We start from the raw sequence: 23894 nt of genomic DNA, 5'->3' as shown, positions 1-23894 counted from the left end.
CCCACTGATCCATGAATACCACCTATTCTGTAGATCGGTGATACATTTTTTTTCCCCCTGGACAAACCCTTGAAATATTGGAAATGTAGGACTGTAGCTGGCAATATAGCAGCAAGGTGACTGCATAGAGCTGGGCCCATTTCTAGTCCTGAAGCTTGGGTCTTCTGTACTCACCCTGAGTAAGTCTGTACGTTACGCCTCTGATATTATACTGTGCCGCCCGCTCCAGAGAATTCTTTAAAATCCACTGAATGTGTTCAGGGTCATCTCCGTCCAGCTGTACCCCCTCTGCAGGAAAAAAAAAAAATCATGAAATTTTACACAAAGGATGCAGGGACGCTTACAAAACAAGAAGTGTACTACGGATTACTTGGAGCAACAGTAGTTCTACAAAACGCCTCCATAGCATATACATAAAATATAGCACAAATGCCGCACTGAGGCGACAAGGTTTTATTTCTTCTCAGCGCTGCAGACGGCTACCGACAACCTGATCGTAAAATGACATTTCACACCTCCAAATGGCTGCTCCTTCGGCCACTGCAATATCCGGACGTATTCTATACAGTGCTCTGGTAATCTCGGCATGGATGCAATCGTACACATGGGAAAATTTATCTGGAAAAAGCGACAAAAGCACAAACAAAAAACAAAAACTTGGAATTCAGAAATCTGTGGCATTTTAAAGGGAGACTTGTAACATAGGAGCCTAATCAATCAATAGAACCAAGGAACCCACGGTACCTTACGTGGGCACAGTGCCATTTATGTATACATTCTGTGGTGGTGTCCGATACTGCAGCTCATCCTATATAGTTAAAGGGATTGTTCAGTCTTCTGATCAATGCATGCGACTGCAGACTTGTGAATCTTTACAGCGTGCGGTGCACACGCCGTCAGGATTCTTCAGTCTTTGCGGGTGAAAGGGTGAAGTCACGTGCAGACTAGACGTGCTCGTCCTCTATCAATTCTCATCTAGTTGAAATGTGGCTGGAAAAAAACTAGATTTTGGGTACTCACCGTAAAATCTGTTTCTCGGAGCCTTCATTGGGGGACACAGGAAACCATGGGTGTAGGCTGCTGCCACTAGGAGGTTGACACTATGCAATAATAGGGTTAGCTCCTCCCCAGCAGTATGTACCCACCAACTGGCAGAAAGCTAATCAGTTAGTGAGAAAGCAGTAGAAGAAGCAGAGAACATAACAGAATGAACGTAACAGATAACAACAGAACCTGATACAACATTAAACAAGGGTGGGTGCTGTGTCCCCCAATGAAGGCTCCGAGAAACCGATTTTACGATAAGTACCCAAAATCTATTTTTCGCTCTCGCTTCATCGGGGGACACAGGAAACCATGGGACGTCCCAAAGCAGTCCCAAGGGTGGGAAGAAGTATAAATACCCTCAAGTCAGAACTCAGGCCACTGCCGTCTGCAGGACCTTTCTACCAAGGTTCGCATCAGATGAAGCGTAAGTGTGAACCCTGTAGAACTTAGTAAAAGGTATGGATGGAAGCCCATGTAGCAGCCTTGCAGAGTTGCTAGGCTGATGCCTGATGGCGAACTGCCCAGGAGGCCCCCACAAAACGAGTGGAGTGTGCCGTAATCTGCAGTGGACGTGCCCTAACTCTTAAGACGGTAAGCTTCCAGAACGGTGGAACGAATCCATCGAGCAATGGTAGACCGGGTCACAGGAAGACCCCTTCGTGAACCCTCTGGGATAATGAACAGAGAAAGTGAGCGCCGGAAAGGCTCAGTTGTGGACAGATAAACACGCAAGGCTCATACTAAATCCAGATTGTGCATTGGCCGCTCTCGGGGGTGAGATGGAGACGGACAAAAAAAAGATGGAAGCACAATGTCCTCATTCAAATGAAAACAGGAGACCACCTTGGGAAGAAAGGATGGAACCGGACGTAGGACCACCTTATCTTAGTGAAAAATTATGTAAGGGGAACTACACGAAAGCGCTGCTAACTCAGAGACTCATCTAATTGAAGTGATAGCGACCAGGAAAGCGACCTTCCAGGAAAGGAATGTGGAAGAGATCTCACGCAGTGGTTCAAACGGAGAGTGCTGTAATATGTCGAGTACCAAATTAAGATCCCAGGGATCTACTGGGGGCTGGTAGGGAGCAAAGAAGTGAGCAACACCCTGGATGAAGGTTTTGAGCTGTCTGCGAATGGCCAAATTCCTTTGAAACAGGACTGAGAGCCGAAACCTGTCCCTTAATAGTACTAAGGGACATTCCAGACCAGACTGTAGAAAAGACAAGACGTATAGGAGATGAAACGCCATTGGAGCGGTTAGGTGAGCTTCACACCAGAGGATGTATGCTTTCCATGTTCGGTGGCAAGTTTGGGAAGACGAAGGCTTCCTTTGCTTTGATTATTGTTTGTATGGCCTGATCGGAGAAACCAGCTGACTTCAAAACCAAGGGCTTCAACGGCCATGCCGTTAAATTGAGCGACTGAGAACTCTGGTGGAAGAGGGGCCCCTGCGACAAAAGATCCGGGAGTCTCCATGACGTGTCCACTAGAAGGTTGACCAACTCCACGTACCAGGGTCTCCGTGGCCAATCCGGGGCGATGAGAATCATGGGAATACCCTCTGCCTTTATCTTTTTGACTACCCTGGGGACCAGCGGTAGAGGTGGAAACAGGTACGGAAGGGAGAACTGTGCCCAAGATATCGCTAGCGCATCAAATCCGATTGGACTCGAATCGGACATCCGTAAAAGAGCTCCTGCCAATGTAGCAGGGAGAGGAATATCGCTCAGGGTTCTAGAATGTTGATGGGTAGGGAAGATTCCTGAGCTGACCCTGGACCGTCAAGTCTTGGAACACTGCTCCCCAGCCGAGAAGGCTGGCGTTCGTTGTTACGATCTTCCAGTGCAAGGAAACACCGTACAAGATGAATCGACAGAGCGCTCCCACCATATCAGGGACTGTTTTATCTGTAGTGGGATCAAAACCCATCTCGCCAGAAGGAAGAGTTGGAGAGGGCGCGTGTGAAACTGCGCAAATACAACTGCTTCCATTGAAGCAACCATCTTGCCTAGTATGCTCATGCAGAAGCAGAGGGAGCGGGGAGAGGAGCTTCTGAGACACCGTATTCCGTGCCTGAGAGCTAGGGATTTTTCCTTGGGTAGGAAGATCTCTACATATGCGGTGTCGAGAGCATTCCCAAAAACACAAGGCGTTGGACCAGGATCAGAGAGGACTTCGCGGTGTTGACAATCCAGCCCAGCCGAGCATCCAGGGTGATCTGCAGACTTTCTTGACATTCCGTGAAGGTTGCGGCTTTGATGAGTATGTCGTCTAAATAGGGAATGACGAGGATTCCCCTGCTGCCTAGAATGGCCATCACGGTCGCCATCACTTTGGTAAAAACTCTGGGGGCGGTGGCCAATCTGAACAGTGCCGTGAACTGTAAGTGAAACCCCTTAGGCTACTTTCACACTAGCGTTGGCTGTCGCAGTGCGTAGGGCCGACGTATCCTGTGACAACGCAGCACAACGGGGGCAGCGGATGCAGTTTTACAACGCATCCGCTGCACCATTGTGAGTTGCGGGGAGGAGGGGCGGAGTTCCGGCCGCGCATGCGCGGTTGGAAATGGAGGACACGACGCACAAAAAAAGGTTACATGGAACTTTTTTTGTTCCGATGGTCCGCCACAACACGACGCAACCGTCGCACGACGGTTGCGACGTGTGGCAATGCGTCGCTAATGTTAGTCTATGGGGAAAAAACCGCATCCTGCAGACAACTTTGCAGGATGCGTTTTTTCTCCAAAACGACGCATTGCGACGTGCGTCGTACGACGCTAGTGTGAAAGTTAGCCTTAATGGCGAAACGAAGGAATTTCTGGTGCGGTTGAAAAATGGGAATGTGCAGGTAGGCATCTTGAATGTCCACCGAGCAGAGGAATTCCTCTGGTTCCATGGAGGCTATCATGGATCGGAGGGATTCCATCTTGAAGTTTCGCAGTCGTACATATCTGTTCAGGAGTTTGAGGTCCAGAATGGGACAAACTGAGCCGTCCTTCTTTGGAACGACAAACAGGTTGGAATAAAAACCTGAGAAGCGTTCTTGTGTGGGGACAGAGACTATGATGACGGTCTGGAGGAGGGAGTCGATAATCTTGAAAAAACCTGGAATGAGAGAGGGATTTTTTGGTGGACTGGACTCGAAGACGCGAGATTGAGGGAGAGCAGAAAATTCTATTTTGTAACCGTAGGAGACGACGTCTCAGACCCAAGCGTCGTAGACTACGGATAGCCATTCGGACCGAAATGGAAGGAGACGACCGCCCACCCCGGGAGACTTCCCAGGTGGGGGCGACCCATCATGCTGAAGAGAATCTGTTGGAGCCTGGCCTGGAGGGTCGGCGTTGTGTAGGTCTTGAACGCCAGGTCGGAGCTGGCTTAAAGGAGGGTCCTTTCCTTTGTTGACGCGTTGGGGATTTGTCCTGGCGGGGGTTACTCTGTGGTTGAAACCTCCGAAAGGAGCGAAAAGGAACTGTGCGACGGGGCGTACGCTTAGCCTTCTGTTCTGGTAGAAACGTACTTTTACCACCCGTGGCATTAGAAATTATCTTGTCTAGTTCTTCTCCAAATAGGCGAGAACCGTGGAAGCGAAGACCTGTGAGGAACTTTTTTGATGCAGAGTCCGCATTCCAGGCTTTAAGCCACAGGATCCTGCGGATAGAGATGATGTTGCCAGCTGCTATGGCTGAACAGACGGCTGCATCTAGAGATGCGGACAAAAGGTATTTTCCCGCATGGCCGATCTGGTCCGCCAGATCTGCCAGGTCGTCGGCCGGGGCCCCGGCGACGATACCTCTGCGGAGCTGGTTCGCCCAGGTGGAGACAGCCTTGGCCACCCAGGTAGAGGCAAAGGACGGGCAGAGGGAAGAGCCTGCGGCTTCAAAGGCGGACTTGGCAAGAGACTCAATGTGTCTGTCAGAGGGTTCCTTTAGAGAGGAACTGTCAGACAGAGGGAGCAACGTCTTTGCGGCCAGCCGGGCGACCGGAGGATCCACCGAAGGAGACGCTGCCCACTTGGCAAGCAGGTCAGGCTGAAAAGGATACAGGACGCTCATGCGTTTTTTTCTCTGGAAACGCTTGTCTGGATGCTGCCATTCCACTGCGAGGGTCCTGTTGAACTCCTCGTGGTTGGCAAAGACACGGGAGGGGCGCTTCTTTTTCCTGAAAGTCACAGTCTGTTCAGAAGGAGAAACCTCAGAGTCTTTAATGTCAAAAGTCTCATTAATAGCGACGATCAAACTATCCACCGTGTCACGCAGTTTTGACTCAGAACGATAGTCTGACTCTAGCGCCTCTGATGGAGGAGACCGGGAGGGCGCTGGAGCCCTGGCGGGCGGTGATGGGGACCATGAGCTAATGCGGGCACGCTTTATGGGAGCTCTGGACTTCCTGTGAGGGGAATCCCTTTGGGTATCCGAGGGGGGCAGCTGAGACCCGCTAGCAAGAGCAGGATTAGGAAGTCGCCCCAAAACCGAGACCAAAGTGTGACATACATTGGTCAGGCCAGCTGCCGACTGAGATAGCGATGCGGCCCACTGAGGAGGGGGCACACTGTGGCTGCGAGCAGTGGGGGGCTTCTGGGAAGACATGTCAGATGGTCTGCAATAAGGGCAGAGGGGTGAGGTCTGACCAGAGGGTAACTTCTTGTCACAGGAGGAACATGCAAAGTGTACTACAATGGGAGGAGGATGGGAGTGAGGCTCCCTAGGGATAGACATAGACAGGAAAGCTGTGTGCCAGGGGAGATCTGCAGGGATGAGAGCCGACCCCCAGTGACAGAGCGCACACACCTGGATCCCGGCCGGGAGCAGAGCGCTGGCTGCTGCAGTACAGGACTGGGAGCTGCACCTGGAGGCTGCAGAAAACGCGGGCTGCTGAGAGGTGGGCACACAGCACTGCAGGGCCAGGGGAGAGAGAGTGCTGCTGATAGGCCGGGATGGAGGGAGCGGGGCCAGGAAGAGTCGGCTCCCGTGATTGGCCGGCCAGAGGGGGCGTGGCCTAACGCTTAAGTAGGCCCAGATAGAAGCCGGGGGCTAAAGTAGGAATGGGAGACCGCAGGGGTGAGGGGGGAGCGCGGTATGCACTGTGGAACGACGAAAGGGCCAGGGATGTACCATGTACCGGAAGGCGGCAATATGAGGAGATACCACATGGATGTTCTCCCCCCTCTGGTCAAGACCTCTAGAAATGACTAAAAATGAAAATATATATATATTTTTTTTTTTTTCATGTACAGCACCATGGAATTAATGGTGCTATATAAATAAATAATAATATAATTATATATATCTCTAGCTACTATATAATTGTCTTAAGGGTCACTTCCGTCTGTCTGTCTTTCTGTCACAGATATTCATTGGTCGCGGCCTCTGTCTGTCATGGAAATCCAAGTCGCTGATTGGTCGCGGCAAACCACCCACGACTAATCAGCGACCGGCACAGTCCGGAAGAAAATGGCCGCTCCTTCCTCCCCGCAGTCAGTGCCCGGCGCCCGCATACTCCCCTCCGGTCAGCGCACACACAGGGTTAATAGCAGCGTTGACCGCGGTGTAACGCACTCCATTAACGCTGCTATTAACCCTGTGTGACCAACTTTTTACTATTCATGCCTATGCAGCATCAATAGTAAAAAGATCTAATGTTAAAAATAATTAATAAAATAAAAAGTCTTTATATACTCACCGTCCGTCGGCCCCTCGGATCCACAACAAGCCTTTCCCGCTCGGGATGCTCCGGTAACCGGTCCATGCTGCGATCTCGCGAGACCGCTACGTCATCATCTCGTGAGACCGCAATGCACTCTTCAGACCGGAGCACGCGAGGAGCGTCGGTAACCGCTTCAATCCGGGGGCCAACGGAAGGTGAGTATATAACTATTTTTCTATTTTAATTTTTTTTTTTAAACAGGGATATGGTGCCCACATTGCTATAGACTGCGCGGGCTGCGCAATCTACTGCGTGGGCTGTGCTATACACTATGCATACATATTCTAAAATACCCGCAGGCATATATGCCTCTGGCCTTTCCGGCCTTTCAACAGGGCAGAGCAAAGTACGCCTGCGCCGGAGCCATGGCTAAAGATCAGAAGAGGACGTCTTGTAATGAAGATGGGAGGCGCCGCAGCGGACCAGAGACGCCCATCCAACCGGACCAGCAGCGGGACCGCCCCTGGGTGAGTATAATCTAACGTCTTTTTCTCCTCTTTCAGGTAACATCGGGGGCTTATCTACAGCATTACAGAATGCATTACAGAATGCTGTACATAAGCCCCTGATGCCGGTGGGCTTACCTCACCCGTGATTTTCGGGGTGACAGGTTCCCTTTAATAATCTTCATTTTTATATAGCGCTAACATTCCGCAGCACTTTACATTTTGCACACACATACATACACATATCTATATATATAATTGTCTAAGGGTTTTTCCGTCTGTCTATCTGTCCGTCCTGGAAATCCCACGTCTCTGATTGGTCGAGGCCGCCAGGCCTCAACCAATCAGCGACCGGCACAGCGACGATGATGTCATAAAGGACGTAGACATCCCGCGTCTCTGATTCAGCGACGGGCACAGTATCGACGTAGATGTCATAATGGTTGCCATGGCGATGATGGTGTCATAAAGGTTGCCTCGACCAATCAGCGACGGGCACATTCTGGCGACGATGATGTCATAAAGGTTGCCTCGACCAATCAGCGACGGGCAGTCTGCTGCGAATTCTGGAATCATCATTGTCCATATACTACGGGGACATGCATATTCTAGAATACCCGATGCGTTTGAATCGGGCCACAATCTAGTATGTATGTATGTATATATATATATATATATATATATATATATATATATATAAATAAATGTGGCACCCCTAGGGGTATTTGCCAGAAAAATAGTTACTGACAGTAAGTACAAATACTAAAATAGCAAGACTGCACTACCACCTCCGGCCAGAAGGGGGAGCTCCAGAGACTCCCCTTGATCCATTCTGGTCTGAGAGAAGAAATGGCAGTTGGGCCAAGGAGCTGATAGTGAGAGGTCATACAGTTGAATCTCTAACAGCCCTGTGACTGTTACCAGGCCTAAATCACCGGCCTGAGGAGAAGAGGGATAGAGAAAAAGGACATTGTGAGAACCGGGTAGCATTAATCACTACCCAGAACAGGCGCAAAGACGGATACCGGATCCGTGGCTGTATTCATTATATATAATACAGCAACCGGAAAAACGTGAGGTGATATCAGCTTCACTAGGGCCGGACGCAGCAACAGACACAGAGTTCAGCGGTACTCCCAGAGGGGGTAAACCGATAAAAGGACTCGGGTTGCCCGTCGAACCAGGACCCGGAGGGGACAGATTGGGCCGGCAGCCAGTTCACATACAGCAGCAGGGCCACACAGAAATTGCGCACAATAAGAGGCGAAGACCCCGGCAGGGTCAAAGTAACTCAGAGTTCCCATACAGACTCCGGTGACAGGACTGGTTGTAAATCCTTTTATGTTAAAGTAAACTGGTTAAACGTTTCAGTGCCTCAGTCTTTCATTTGGACAATAGCCATCTATCCAGGATCAGGATCGTCACCGCTGGGAGAACCTGCTGCTGATCAAGTAAGTGCCTGTCCCCTCATGATACCCCTTACACTGTGCATTGCCTGAGGCCACAGCACCGGGTCAAGCCACCCGTGACATCCCCCTCAAGAGACAGACCCCATTGGTCCGGTGCTGGGTATCCCGGTCTCCTGGGCGTTACAATTGGCGTCACGAACAGGATCTAGCCAGCCCGTATACCGGGTATTGTGTGCCGTGATTGGAGCCCAAAACTGTGAAAACTGGGATGAAAAATCTTGAAAATTGACTTTATTAACCCCTTCCCGACCTTTGACGCCACGTAGGCGTCATGAAAGTCGGTGCCAATCCGACCCATGACGCCTATGCGGCGTCATGGAAAGATCGCGTCCCTGCAGATCGGGTGAAAGGGTTAACTCCCATTTCACCCGATCTGCAGGGACAGGGGGAGTGGTAGTTTAGCCCAGGGGGGGTGGCTTCACCCCCTCGTGGCTACGATCGCTCTGATTGGCTGTTGAAAGTGAAACTGCCAATCAGAGCGATTTGTAATATTTCACCCATTATAACGGGTGAAATATTACAATCCAGCCATGGCCGATGCTGAAATATCATCGGCCATGGCTGGAAATACTAGTGTGCCCCCACCCCACCCCTCCGATCGCCCCCCCACCCCCCCGATCTGGCCGGTACACTGCTCCGGCTCCCCTCCGCCCTGTGCTCCGCTCCCCCCCGTACTCGTGTCCGCTCCCCCCGTGCTCCAATCACCCCCCCGTGCTCCAATCACCCCCCCTGCACTCCGATCCACCCCCCCCCCCGTGCTCCGTTCCACCCCCCCGTGCTCCGTTCCAGCCCCCCCGTGCTCCGTTCCACGCCCCCCGCGCTCCGTTCCACCCCTCCCGCGCTCCGATTCCCCCCCCCGTGCTCCGATCCCCCCCCCCGTGGTCCCCCCCCACCCTATCATACTTACCGATCCAGCCGTGGTCCCGTCCGTCTTCTCCCGGGCGCCGCCATCTTCCAAAATGGCGGGCGCATGTGCAGTGCGCCCGCCGAATCTGCCGGCCGGCAGATTCGTTCCAAAGTGCATTTTGATCACTGAGATATAATCTATCTCAGTGATCAAAATAAAAAAAATAATAAATGACCCCCCCCCCTTTGTCACCCCCATAGGTAGGGACAATAAAAAAATAAAGAAATTTTTTTTTTTCCACTAATGTTAGAATAGGGTTAGGGTTAGGGGTAGGGTTAGGGGTAGGGGTAGGGTTAGGGTTAGGGTTAGGGGTAGGGGTAGGGTTAGGGTTAGGGGTAGGGGTAGGGTTAGGGGTAGGGCTAGGGTTAGGGCTAGGGTTAGGGTTAGGAATGTGCACACGTATTCTGGTCCTCTGCGGATTTTTCCGCTGCGGATTTGATAAATCCGCAGTGCTAAACCGCTGCGGATTTATGGCGGATTTACCGCGTTTTTTTCTGCGCATTTCACTGCGGTTTTACAATTGCGATTTTCTATTGGAGCAGTTGTAAAACCGCTGCGGAATCCGCACAAAGAAGTGACATGCTGCGGAATGTAAACCGCTGCATTTCCGTGCAGTTTTTCCGCAGCATGTGTACAGCGATTTTTGTTTCCCATAGGTTTACATTGAACTGTACACTCATGGGAAACTGCTGCGGATCCGCAGCGTTTTCCGCAGCGTGTGCACATACCTTTAGAATTAGGCTATGTGCACACGGTGCGGATTTGGCTGCGGATTCGCAGCAGTGTTCCATCAGGTTTACAGTACCATGTAAACATATGAAAAACCAAATCCGCTGTGCCCGTGATGCGGAAAATACCGCGCGGGAACGCTGCGTTGTATTTTCCGCAGCATGTGAATTCTTTGTGCGGATTCCGCAGCGTTTTACACCTGTTCCTCAATAGGAATCCGCAGGTGAAATCCGCACAAAAAACACTGGAAATCCGCGGAAAATCCGCAGGTAAAACACAGTGCCTTTTACCCGCAGATTTTTCAAAAATGGTGCGGAAATATCTCACACGAATCCGCAACGTGGGCACATAGCCTTAGGGTTAGGGTTGGAATTAGTGTTGTGGTTAGGGGTGTGTTGGGGTTAGGGTTGTGATTAGGATTATGGCTACAGTTGGGAATAGGGTTAGGGGTATGTTGGGGTTAGGGGTGTGTTGTGGTTAGGGTTGTGATTAGGATTATGGCTACAGTTGGGATTAGGGTTAGGGGTGTGTTGGGGTTAGTGTTGGAGTTAGAATTGAGGGGTTACCACTGTTTAGGCACATCAGGGGTCTCCAAACGCAACATGGCGCCACCATTGATTCCAGCCAATCTCGTATTCAAAAATTCAAATGGTGCTCCCTCACTTCCGAGCCCCGACGTGCGCCCAAACAGTGGTTTACCCCCACATATGGGGTACCAGCATACTCAGGACAAACTGCGCAACAATTACTGGGGTCCAATTTCTCCTGTTACCCTTGTGAATCTAAAAAAATGCTTGCTAAAACATAATTTTTGAGGAAAGAAAAATGATTTTTTATTTTCACGGCTCTGTGTTGTAAACGTCTGTGAAGCACTTGGGGGTTCAAAGTGCTCACCACATATCTAGATAAGTTCCTTGGGGGGTCTAGTTTCCAAAATGGGGTCACTTGTGGGGGGTTTCTACTGTTTAGGCACACCAGGGGCTCTGCAAACGCAACGTGACGCCCGCAGACCATTCCATCAAAGTCTGCATTTCAAAAGTCACTACTTCCCTTCTGAGCCCCGACGTGTGCCCAAACAGTGGTTTACCCCCACATATGGGGTATCAGCGTACTCAGGAGAAACTGGACAACAACTTTTGGGGTCCAATTTCTCCTGTAACCCTTGGGAAAATAAAAAATTCTGGGCTAAATAATTATTTTTGAGGAAAGAAAACGTATTTATTATTTTCACGGCTCTGCATTATAAACTTCTATGAAGCACTTGGGGGTTCAAAGTGCTCACCACACATCTAGATAAGTTCCTTTCAGGGTCTAGTTTCCAAAATGGGGTCACTTGTGGGGGGTTTCTACTGTTTAGGCACATCAGGGGCTCTGCAAACGCAACGTGACGCCCGCAGAGCATTCCATCAAAGTCTGCATTTCAAAACGTCACTACTTCAATTCCAAGCCCCGGCATGTGCCCAAACAGTAGTTTACCCCCACATATGGGGTATCACCGTACTCAGGAGAAACTGGACAACAAATATTGGGGTCAAATTTCTCCTGTTACCCTTGGGAAAATTAAAAAACTCTGGGCTAAATAATTATTTTTGAGGAAAGAAAACGTATTTATTATTTTCACGGCTCTGCATTATAAACTTCTATGAAGCACTTGGGGGTTCAAAGTGCTCACCACACATCTAGATAAGTTCCTTTGGGGGTCTAGTTTCCAAAATGGGGTCACTTGTGGGGGGTTTCTACTGTTAAGCCACATCAGGGGCTCTGCAAACGCAACGTGACGCCCACAGAGCATTCCATCAAAGTCTGCATTTCAAAACGTCACTACTTCACTTCCGAGCCCCGGCATGTGCCCAAACAGTGATTTACCCCCACATATGGGGTATCAGCGTACTCAGGAGAAACTGGACAACAACTTTTGGGGTCAAATTTCTCCTGTTACCCTTGGGAAAATAAAAAATTGCAGGCTAAAAGATCATTTTTGAGAAAATAATTTTTTTTTTTTTTTTCATGGCTCTGCGTTATAAACTTCTGTGAAGCACTTGGGGGTTCAAAGTCCTCACCACACATCTAGATTAGTTCCTTTGGGGGTCTAGTTTCTAAAATGGTGTCATTTCTGGGGGATCTCCAATGTTTAGGCACACAGGGGCTCTCCAAACGTGACATGGTGTCCGCTAATGATTGGAGCTAATTTTCCATTTAAAAAGCCAAATGGCGTGCCATCCCTTCCGAGCCCTGCCGTGCGCCCAAACAGTGGTTTACCCCCACATATGGGGTATCAGCGTACTCAGGACAAACTGGACAACAATATTTGGGGTCCAATTTCTCCTATTATCCTTGGCAAAATAGGAAATTCCAGGCTAAAAAATCATTTTTGAGGAAAGAAAAATTATTTTTTATTTTCATGGCTCTGCGTTATAAACTTCTGTGAAGCACCTGGGGGTTTAAAGTGCTCAATATGCATCTAGATAAGTTCCTTGGGGGGTCTAGTTTCCAAAATGGGGTCACTTGTGCGGGAGCTCCAATGTTTAGGCACACAGGGGCTCTCCAAACGCGACATGGTGTCCGCTAACAATTGGAGCTAATTTTCCATTCAAAAAGTCAAATGGCGCGCCTTCTCTTCCGAGCCCTGCCGAGTGCCCAAACAGTGGTTTACCCCCACATATGAGGTATCGGCGTACTCAGGAGAAATTGCCCAACAAATTTTATGATCCATTTTATCCTACTGCCCATGTGAAAATGAAAAAATTGAGGCGAAAAGAATTTTTTTGTGAAAAAAAAGTACTTTTTCATTTTTACAGATCAATTTGTGAAGCACCTGAGGGTTTAAAGTGCTCACTAGGCATCTAAATTAGTTCCTTGGGGGGTCTAGTTTCCAAAATGGGGTCACTTGTGGGGGAGCGCCAATGTTTAGGCACACAGGAGCTATCCAAACGCGACATGGTGTCCGCTAACGATGGAAATAATTTTTCATTCAAAAAGTCAAATGGCGCTCCTTCCCTTCCGAGCCTTACCATGTGCCCAAACAGTGGTTTACCTCCACATGTGAGGTATTGGTGTACTCAGGAGAAATTGCCCAACACATTTTAGGATCCATTTTATCCTGTTGCCCATGTGAAAATGAAAAAATTGAGGCTAAAAGAATTTTTTTGTGAAAAAAAAGTACTTTTTCATTTTTACGGATCAATTTGTGAAGCACCTGGGGGTTCAAAGTGCTCACTATGCATCTAGATAAGTTCCTTGGGGCGTCTAGTTTCCAAAATGGGGTCACTTGTGGGGGAGCTCCAATTTTTAGGCACACGGGGGCTCTCCAAACGTGACATGGTGTCCGCTAAAGAGTGGAGCCAATTTTTGATTCAAAAAGTCAAATGGCGCTCCTTCCCTTCCAAGCCCTGCCGTGCGCCAAAACAGTGGTTTACCCCCACATATGAGGTATCAGCGTACTCAGGACAAATTGGACAACAACTTTCGTGGTTCAGTTTCTCCTTTTACCATTGGGAAAATAAAAAAATTGTTGCTAAAAGATAATTTTTGTGACTAAAAAGTTAAATGTTCATTTTTTCCTTCCATGTTGCTTCTGCTGCTGTGAAGCACCTGAAGGGTTAATAAACTTCTTGAATGTGGTTTTGAGTACCTTGAGGGGTGCAGTTTTTAGAATGGTGTCACTTTTGGGTATTTTCAGCCATATAGACCCCTCAAACTGACTTCAAATGTGAGGTGGTCCCTAAAAAAAATGGTTTTGTAAATTTCGTTGTAAAAATGACAAATCGCTGGTCGAATTTTAACCCTTATAACTTCCTAACAAAAAAAAATTTTGTTTCCAAAATTGTGCTGATGTAAAGTAAACATGTGGGAAATGTTATTTATTAACTATTTTGTGTCACATATCTCTCTGGTTTAACAGAATAAAAATTCAAAATGTGAAAATTGCGAAATTTTCAAAATTTTCGCCAAATTTCCGTGTTTATCACAAATAAATGCAGAATTTATTGACCTAAATTTACCACTAACATGAAGCCCAATATGTCACGAAAAAACAATCTCAGAACCGCTAGGATCCGTTGAAGCGTTCCTGAGTTATTACCTCATAAAGGGACACTGGTCAGAATTGCAAAAAACGGCAAGGTCTTTAAGGTCAAAATAGGCTGGGTCTTGAAGGGGTTAAAGAAAAATCCATTCCCCATTGAAAACTATTGAAAGTGACTTTTCCCCATTGGTTATAATGGAGTAAAGATGGCCGCCATCCCCTGAGGTAATCACCTCATAACCGTTAGGCACGAGACTGTTAATTGAGCTACGCCATCACCTGAGCCCCAGTCTAACTGAAAAACTTCAGAATCCGCCATTACAGAGCGCGGTGGGTGAGAGCAGCAGGGGGCGTGTCATTGTGGGCGGCACCAAGCTGAGCGCTCTGATATCAGAGCAAGGGGAAAATCGATCCTGCTGCACAGCGGAACGAATCTACACTATCCCGACGGAAGCGGAGGACCGGAAGGGTCCGGATTAACTAAGGGGGCACAGTATGTCGCAGCACGGAGACGCCGCAGCACCCGGCAACGCTAATGCAGCTGAAAGACAGAGTGTCGATAGAGAGTCCGGTAGCACAGCGGTGCAAGGAGTGGCGCCCATCATGCCGGTGCTGATGCCATATACCCCGGGTGGCCCATGGCTTCCAATGTATGAAGGTGAGCCTAATACCCTTGACGATTTCAGAGAAAAGATGCTGGCCCATTTTGACATGTTCCCTGTGGGTGAAGTTCAGCGTGTTAGTCTCCTGATGATGCAGTTAAGTGGCCATGCTAAGCGAGAAGTCACAGCATGGGCAGCTGATCTAAAAGGCACTGTTGAACGCATATTTGCTGGATTAAAAGCTACATTTGAAACCACTGCCAGCAGCAAAGCTAAAGTACGATTCTTTAATTGCAAACAAAAAGTTAATGAGGGCGTGAGAGACTTTGCCTTAAACCTGCAGGAAGCCCTTAAATCACTTACACTGGCTGAACCCATTTTTAACACCGGAGCGGATAAACTGCTAAGAGATCAATTTATTGAGGGACTCTACACCCCTTCTCACCGGGGGCATGTGAGCATGCTTGTTTTTAAGAACCCTGAATTGACATTTGCCCAATTAAAGGAGAGCGCTATACGTCTCCAGCTGGCAGAGGCACCTCGGGATCAGGATCCTGCGCAACCCATGGCAGAGGCACCTCAACAACAGGGAGTGCCAGTGACATCAGCTATGTCCGGGGCCATTGCTAAGCCCCTGGGGCCCAGTACTAATGAGGCTCTTCAACAAAAGCTTGACTCTTTAGCTGATGTTGTTGCTTCAATGGCTAAAACCATGCAGGAGATGAGAGGACACAAGATGGAGTTGGCAAACTGTAGAGAGGATGTTCCATGGATGAGACCCCGGAGATACCCGACATGGAGAGGACGACCCCGCGACCGCTACCAACCGGATGGACAGCCCATTTGCCGCCGTTGCCAGCAGCCGGGCCACTTTGCACGAGATTGTGATTTAAACGGGAATCCCCTGGGAATGCGGGCCGCTTCGCAGGAATGAACTTTCAAGGCCCAACACCCTGGCACGACAGGTACATCGGAGGACGACCCATTATCCCTATCGTGCTGGACGGAATTCCCCTCAACGCTTTGCTGGACACAGGTTCCCAGATTTCATCTATACCGTATATCCTTTATAAGAGGTACTGGGCTGATGCAGATATTGATAAAGGGCCCTCTGATGTTGAACTAGATATATGGGCCAGTAATGGTAAGTTGGTACCGAAACTAGGATTCAGGGAGATGACCATAAAGATTGGTAAAGTAGAACTGAAGAAACAGGGTATAATTGTTGTTGATGTTGACCGGCGGAACTGTGAACCAACTGTATTGATAGGAATGAATGTGTTAGAGAACTGCTTTTCCGAAGTCATTTCTGTCTTACAGCAAATTGCTGAAACTGCCCAATCCTGCCAGCAGAGAGTTCTCCGGAGGGAAATAAAAGTATTGATGTTAAGGCAACAGGTAGAAGTTGCAGGTGGAGAAATCGGCAGTGTGAGGGTAAGTGATCCAACGTCTATTGTAATCCCACCAAAAACAGAAATGCTGGTATGGTGTAGAGCAGCCATTGGTACTAAGGGACGAGATTATCAAGCCTTAATAGAACCAGTGTACAACGACAGCAGGCCCACTATACTCACCGCACGAGGGATAGTCGAGGTACACCGGGGACGAGTGCCGGTACGACTTTTGAACTGTGGAGAGGAAGAGGTCACTTTGCCAAGGTATGCTACAATGGCAAAGCTATATACTGTTGACAACAATGCCATCACAACCATTGAGCCCTTAGAACCAACCTGTCAGGTGGAAGGCAATGGCTCAGATGGAGGATTGGTGCCAACAGCTACACGTGGGCATAAATTCAACACCTACCCATCAAAAACAAGGGGTGTATAGGCTAGTGACGGAATATGAACAAGTCTTCAGTAAACACCCATTGGACTTCGGACGGATAGAAGGGGTAGAACACACAATCCCCACAGGTGACCATCCCCCAATAAAAGAAAGATATAGACCCATACCGCCCGCTCACTATCAATGTGCAAAAGATATGCTGAGGGAAATGAAACAGGCCGGGGTAATAAGAGACAGCTGTAGCCCCTGGGCGGCCCCTCTAGTGATTGTCAAAAAAAAGGACGGAACCATGAGAATGTGCGTAGACTACCGGAAGATTAATAACATCACCCATAAAGACGCCTACCCCTTGCCTAGGATAGAAGAGTCCTTAACTGCTTTGAAATCTGCTAATTATTTTTCCACCTTAGACTTAACAAGCGGGTATTGGCAAGTCCCTGTGGCTGAGAGAGATAAGGAAAAGACGGCATTCACCACACCAATGGGTCTATGTGAATTTAATCGCATGCCGTTCGGACTCTGCAACGCATCCGGTACCTTCCAGCGGCTGATGGAATGCTGCCTCGGACACAAGAACTTTGAGACCGTCCTCCTGTACCTAGATGATGTGATCGTCTACTCAAAGACTTACGAACAACACTTAATAGACCTGGCAGAAGTGTTCGAAGCCTTATCCAGGTATGGCATGAAAGTCAAGCCATCCAAATGTCACCTTCTCAAGCCAAAGGTACAGTACCTGGGACACATCGTGAGTTCGGAGGGAGTAGCACCAGATCCCGAGAAAATAAGCGCCATAAGGGATTGGCCAAGACCTACCAGCGCAAAAGAAGTGAGACAATTCCTGGGATTGGTGGGTTACTATCGCAGATTTATAAAAGGATTTACCAAGTTGGCAGCACCCTTGCAAGACACCTTGGTAGGGCAGACGAAGAAACCTTCAAACCGAAACCCTCCTTTTCAGTGGAACGACGAAAGGGAAGACTCCTTTGAACAACTAAAGAAGGCACTAACCGGAGAAGAGGTTCTGGCATACCCAGATTACCATAAACCTTTCATCCTCTACACCGATGCCAGTAATGTGGGACTAGGAGCGGTGCTGTCACAAAAGCAAGAAGGTCGGGAGAAAGTCATCGCCTTTGCAAGTAGAAAGCTCCGGCCTACTGAAAGAAATTCAGAAAATTACAGCTCCTTCAAATTGGAACTACTGGCAGTAGTTTGGGCTGTGACTGAACATTTCAAACACTATCTGGCCGCTGCAGAATTTATTGTCTGTACTGACAACAATCCGTTGACCCACCTGGACACAGCCAAATTAGGTGCGTTAGAACAGCGATGGATAGCCCGGTTATCTAATTACAACTTCATAATCAAGTATCGAGCAGGTCGCAAGAATGGAAATGCCGATGCCCTATCCCGGATGCCACACTTGAGAGATGTAGAAGAGGAAACGGGGGAGCTTGAAGAAATTGAACTACCAGCCTTCCATCGTCCCAAGGCAAAACATCATCAGTCAAGTACCTATCAGAAACAACAAGAGGTGAATTTTAATCCGTTAGCACACCATAGATGGGCTGACACCCAAGACAGCAATCCGGCTGTGAAGTTGGTGAAGGAACTGTTGACTGAGCAAAGTGCATATCCCTATGAGGATGCCCCAGAAGAGACGCATCAACTCTGGAAAGAGAGAGGCAAAATGTTCCTGTATCAAGGGAAGCTCTGTAGAAGATACACCAATCCGAAAACACATGAATTGGTTTGGCAGATTATTGTGCCTAAACAAGATGTGAAGATGGTCCTCGAAGCTTACCATAATGGTGCTGGTCACTTCGGTTGGAAAAAGTTAGAAGTACTTCTAAGAGAAAGATTTTATTGGGTCGGGATGAGAAAATCAATCGAACAGTGGTGCAGAAATTGTGGCCCGTGTAACCTCAGAAGAAACGATCAAAAGAACCAAAGAGCACCACTGCAGCCCATAATCACCAAACAACCACTTGAACTTGTAGCCATGGACCACGTGAAGTTGACACCAAGCCGGTCCGGCTATGTCTATGCCTTGACCATCGTGGACCATTATTCACGTTTCTTGGTAGTAGTACCCGTAAAAGATCTGACAGCAAAAACAGCAGCCAAAGCGTTCCAAACGTACTTTTGTAGACCCCATGGATATCCGGAACAGGTTCTCACCGACCAAGGTACAGCCTTTGAATCAGAGATCTTCAGAGAATTCTGTAATATGTATGGTTGCAAAAAGATCCGGACGACGGCCTATCATCCACAAACAAACGGCTTATGCGAGAAGATGAACCATATTGTAATAGACCTACTAAAGACTTTACCTGAGACAGAAAGGAATCAATGGCCAGAGAAATTGCCTGACTTGGTGGATCTGTATAATCATGTCCCGGTGAGCTCCACCAACTGCACCCCAGCTTACCTTATGCGTGCAAGACCCGGCCAATTATCAATCGATCTAGAAATGGGAATTCTGAAACCAGACGCAGAAGTTCAAGACTCCAATTGGGATATCATACGGCAAAAGCAGTATCGCCAAGTGCAAGAGAGTGTGGAAAGAAGCCTTCAGCAAACTAGAGAAAGACAAGAGCGAACTTTCAACCAGAATGCTCTAGCGACCCCATTAAGACCGGGTGACCAAGTGCTCAAGAGAAATCGTCGAACCAATAAACTGGACAATCAGTGGGAAGCCGTACCCTACACAGTTTTACCAACAAGAGTGGATAATCCTAAAATGTGTCTCATTAGCAAAAACGGAGGCTTAACATCTGTACTAGTGTCAAGAGACAATCTTAAATTATGTCCGGAAGCATTGAAAGAGCCAGACGTTGTCCAGCCAGAACCAGAAGTTATTCAACCCATACAGGTTCAACCAGTAAAGGAAAAAGAAGAGGAAGTGTATCACACCTGTATAGGAGACTTTCCCAAAACCTTACTAACATACCATGGTGCAGTAGTGGTTCCCATGGTGGCCTTTTACCCAACACCGAACACAATACCAGAAGTCCCAAGACAGGAAGAGGCTGACCCCGTACTACAGGAGGTTCCAGGCCAGGAAGAACAGATTCCTGATCAGAGTAATCCCATTCACGGTGGACTTGCCAACTCCATAGTCGTGGAATTATCTTTAGCAGAGCGGGCAGATACTACATCCGCAGTAGACAGTAGTACACCACATGAAGAGACACCGCTATTACGTAGATCACAGCGTAGTACCCAGGGTCAATTACCGGCCAGGTATGCAGATTACCAACTATAAAGCTCATAATGTGAATTGTATATATGTTATGCCGTATATAGTTAAACAGAAAATGTAGTATAGTCATTGCTATCAGTCTGCAACGTTTAACCCTGCTGTTCTGTTCGGTCTGGGGAGACCTATTTTGAACATTGGTATTTTTTGGGGTGTTCAAGATGCGGTTCTGAAACTTGTGGTTGATTGACTTAAATGAGGATGGGTCGGTCGGCCACGGGTTTCAGAGCCGCATCTTGAATATTTTAAAGAATATTGAAGTTCAAAGTCGGTCATTTTTGACCAACAGAACAGCAGGGTTAAGCCCAGTGCCTACAGAGACTTGTCTGTATGAACTTATTGCATATTCTTGAACTTTTTATCAGCCCGGAGGCACTAAATCAAAGCTCCGGAAAGACTGCTTTTTGAACTTTGCTTTTTGCTCTTTTTGAACTTTCTTTAGACTTTATATTGATAACTCCGTTGGAAAAATGGAACTTAATTCCTGGACACTAAGTACAGTGCCGTTCCTAATACCTTCAAGGATAGAACTGTATTAATGGACGCTATTTGAAGTGACTTTTTACAGAACTCTATTTTTGTTTCCTTGAGTGGTTTTTGTAACTTTTCATTTTTAAGACTGTACATATTAATTGTTATTTCAAAATGTTATTGTCCCACAGTCCCGGAGTACTGTTCTTAACTAAGGGGGAATGTGGCACCCCTAGGGGTATTTGCCACAAAAATAGTTACTGACAGTAAATGCAAATACTAAAATAGCAAGACTGCACTACCACCTCCGGCCAGAAGGGGGAGCTCCAGAGACTCCCCTTGATCCATTCTGGTCTGAGAGAAGAAATGGCAGTTGGGCCAAGGAGCTGATAGTGAGAGGTCATACAGTTGAATCTCTAACAGCCCTGTGACTGTTACCAGGCCTAAATCACCGGCCTGAGGAGAAGAGGGATAGAGAAAAAGGACATTGTGAGAACCGGGTAGCATTAATCACTACCCAGAACAGGCGCAAAGACGGATACCGGATCCGTGGCTGTATTCATTATATATAATACAGCAACCGGAAAAACGTGAGGTGATATCAGCTTCACTAGGGCCGGACGCAGCAACAGACACAGAGTTCAGCGGTACTCCCAGAGGGGGTAAACCGATAAAAGGACTCGGGTTGCCCGTCGAACCAGGACCCGGAGGGGACAGATTGGGCCGGCAGCCAGTTCACATACAGCAGCAGGGCCACACAGAAATTGCGCACAATAAGAGGCGAAGACCCCGGCAGGGTCAAAGTAACTCAGAGTTCCCATACAGACTCCGGTGACAGGACTGGTTGTAAATCCTTTTATGTTAAAGTAAACTGGTTAAACGTTTCAGTGCCTCAGTCTTTCATTTGGACAATAGCCATCTATCCAGGATCAGGATCGTCACCGCTGGGAGAACCTGCTGCTGATCAAGTAAGTGCCTGTCCCCTCATGATACCCCTTACACTGTGCATTGCCTGAGGCCACAGCACCGGGTCAAGCCACCCGTGACATCCCCCTCAAGAGACAGACCCCATTGGTCCGGTGCTGGGTATCCCGGTCTCCTGGGCGTCACATATATATATATATATATATTTCTCGATAGATATAGATAGAGATATATAGATATACTGTGTATATATGTACTAGATTCTGGCCCGATTCAAACGCAGCGGGTATTCTAGAATATGCATGTCCCCGTAGTATATGGACAATGATGATTCCAGAATTTGCGGCAGACTGTGCCCGTCGCTGATTGGTCGAGGCAACCTTTATGACATCATCGTTGCCATGGCAACCATTATGACATCTACGTCGATACTGTGCCCGTCGCTGAATGAGAAACGTGGGATTTCTACGTCCTCTATGACATCATCGTCGCTGTGCTCGTCGCTGATTGGTCGAGGCCTGGCGGCCTCGACCAATCAGAGACGCAGGATTTCTACGTCGATGCTGTGCCCGTCGCTGATTGGACCAATCAGACGCGGGATTTCCAGGACAGACAGACGGAAAAACCCTTAGACAATTATATATATATATATATATATATATATATATATATATATATATATATATATATATATATATATATATATATATATATATATATATATATATATATATATATATATATATATATATACACACATACATATACACACACACACACACACATACCCATATTATATAATTATATATGCAGCATCAATAGTAACAAAGATCTAATGTTACAAATAATAATAATAAAGAAAAAAAAACGTTATTCTCACCCTTCGACGTCGCCTGCTGTCCTCGGCAGTGCAAGCGGCAGGTTCCGGGTGCCAAGGATGCTATGCGAGAAGGACCTGCCATGATGTCACGGTCATGTGACCGCGACGTCATATCAGGTCCTGCGCTCATACCAACCCTGGAACCGGAAGCTGCCGCGTGCACCGCACACAGGCGCCAAGACTTCAAGGGGTCTTCGGAAGGCGAGTATATGTTTATTTTTTATTTTAAGTCTTTTTTAACCACGCATATAGTGCCCACATTGCTATATACTACGTGGGCTGTGTTACATACTGCGTGGGCTCTGTTATATACTACATCTCTGTGCTATATACTATGTAGCTGGGCAATATACAACGTGACTGTGCAATATACAACGCGACTGTCCAATTTACTACGTGGCTGTGCAATATACTACGTGCTATATACTATATACTACGTCGACTGTGCAATATACTACATGGCTCTGTTATATACTACGTAGCAGTGCAATATAAAACGATATACGACGTGGCTATGTTATATACTACGTGGCTCTGCTATATACTACGTGGCTCTGTTATATACTACGTGGCTCTGCTATATACTACGTGGCTCTGCTATATACTACGTGGCTGTGCAATACACTAAGTGCCTGTGCAATACACTACGTAGCTGTGCAATACACTACGTGGCTATGTTCTATAGTACGTAGCTCTGCTATATACTACGTACGCTGTGTTACATACTATGTAGCTCTGTTATATACCACGTCGGTTGTGTTATATACTACGTCACTGTGCAATATAGTACGTAGCCTGTGGTATATACTACCTACATATTCTAGAATACCCGATACGTTAGAATCGGGCCACCATCTAGTATAATATATGGATCTGTACGCTTGTTTGGATGCCATTCCACTGTAGACCTCGGCCACTGGACCTCTGGTAGCCGTCAGGTAACAATGCCGTCTTCCTCCCCTGAGCGACCGGCTATGGAGGGCGGGCGGCGCAGGGGGGTAGTGGCAAAGACCAGTCCGCATCTTCGGCCTTGCAGATGCCCCAAACACGCTTGCAGTGTTAGGAGGCATGGGGTCCTGCCTGCCAGACACGAGAGGGTACAGTAGTGACACATTCCCACACTGTGCTCCCGGTCTCTAGGGGGGAGAGCGGAGTGACCCATAACACTCCGTCGCCCAGAATCACAAGCTGTATCTGAAAAATAGACATCATTAATAAAAAACAAAACCTAAGGTAGATACGGGGCTGAGGCAGCCAGTGTTCACGTCCTACTGACACTAAGCTAAAACGGATTATCTGTTTGCCAGTTGGTGGGTATCCCACCGAGGACATCATCAAGAGTTTGTATGTTCTCTCCGAGTTTGCGTGGGTTTCCTCTGGTTTCCTCCCACATTCTAAAGACATACTGATAGGGAATTTAGATTGTGAGCTCCATTGGGGACAGTGAAAATAATGTCTGTAAAGCACTGCGTAATATGTTAGCGCTATATAAAAATAAAGATTATTATTATTATTATATACTGCTGGGGAGGAGCCAACTCTTTTTTTTGCATAGTGTCAACCTCCTAGTGGCAGCAGCATACACCCAAGGTTTCCTGTCCCCCCCAATGAAGCGAGAGAGAAATGCAAATCGCA

At 47.8% G+C, this 23894-nt stretch overlaps 1 protein-coding gene across 5 annotated transcripts in view; it reads right to left on the bottom strand.

The window, feature by feature from the left end:
* UBA3 (ubiquitin like modifier activating enzyme 3) overlaps positions 1-23894 on the bottom strand; it is a 49673-nt gene that overhangs the window by 10091 nt on the left and 15688 nt on the right. For all 5 annotated transcript variants that reach the window (XM_069736524.1, XM_069736525.1, XM_069736526.1 and 2 more), the window contains 2 exons: positions 516-618; positions 175-288 (listed from right to left, as the gene is read on the bottom strand). In XM_069736524.1, the coding sequence (XP_069592625.1) occupies positions 175-288; positions 516-618 (217 nt within the window). The remainder of the gene's footprint in view (positions 1-174; positions 289-515; positions 619-23894) is intronic.

Source organism: Ranitomeya imitator, chromosome 8 (assembly GCF_032444005.1).
Source record: "Ranitomeya imitator isolate aRanImi1 chromosome 8, aRanImi1.pri, whole genome shotgun sequence".
In the NCBI taxonomy this organism is placed as follows: Eukaryota; Metazoa; Chordata; class Amphibia; order Anura; family Dendrobatidae; genus Ranitomeya; species Ranitomeya imitator.
This window is presented reverse-complemented; position numbering and strand designations above follow the sequence as displayed.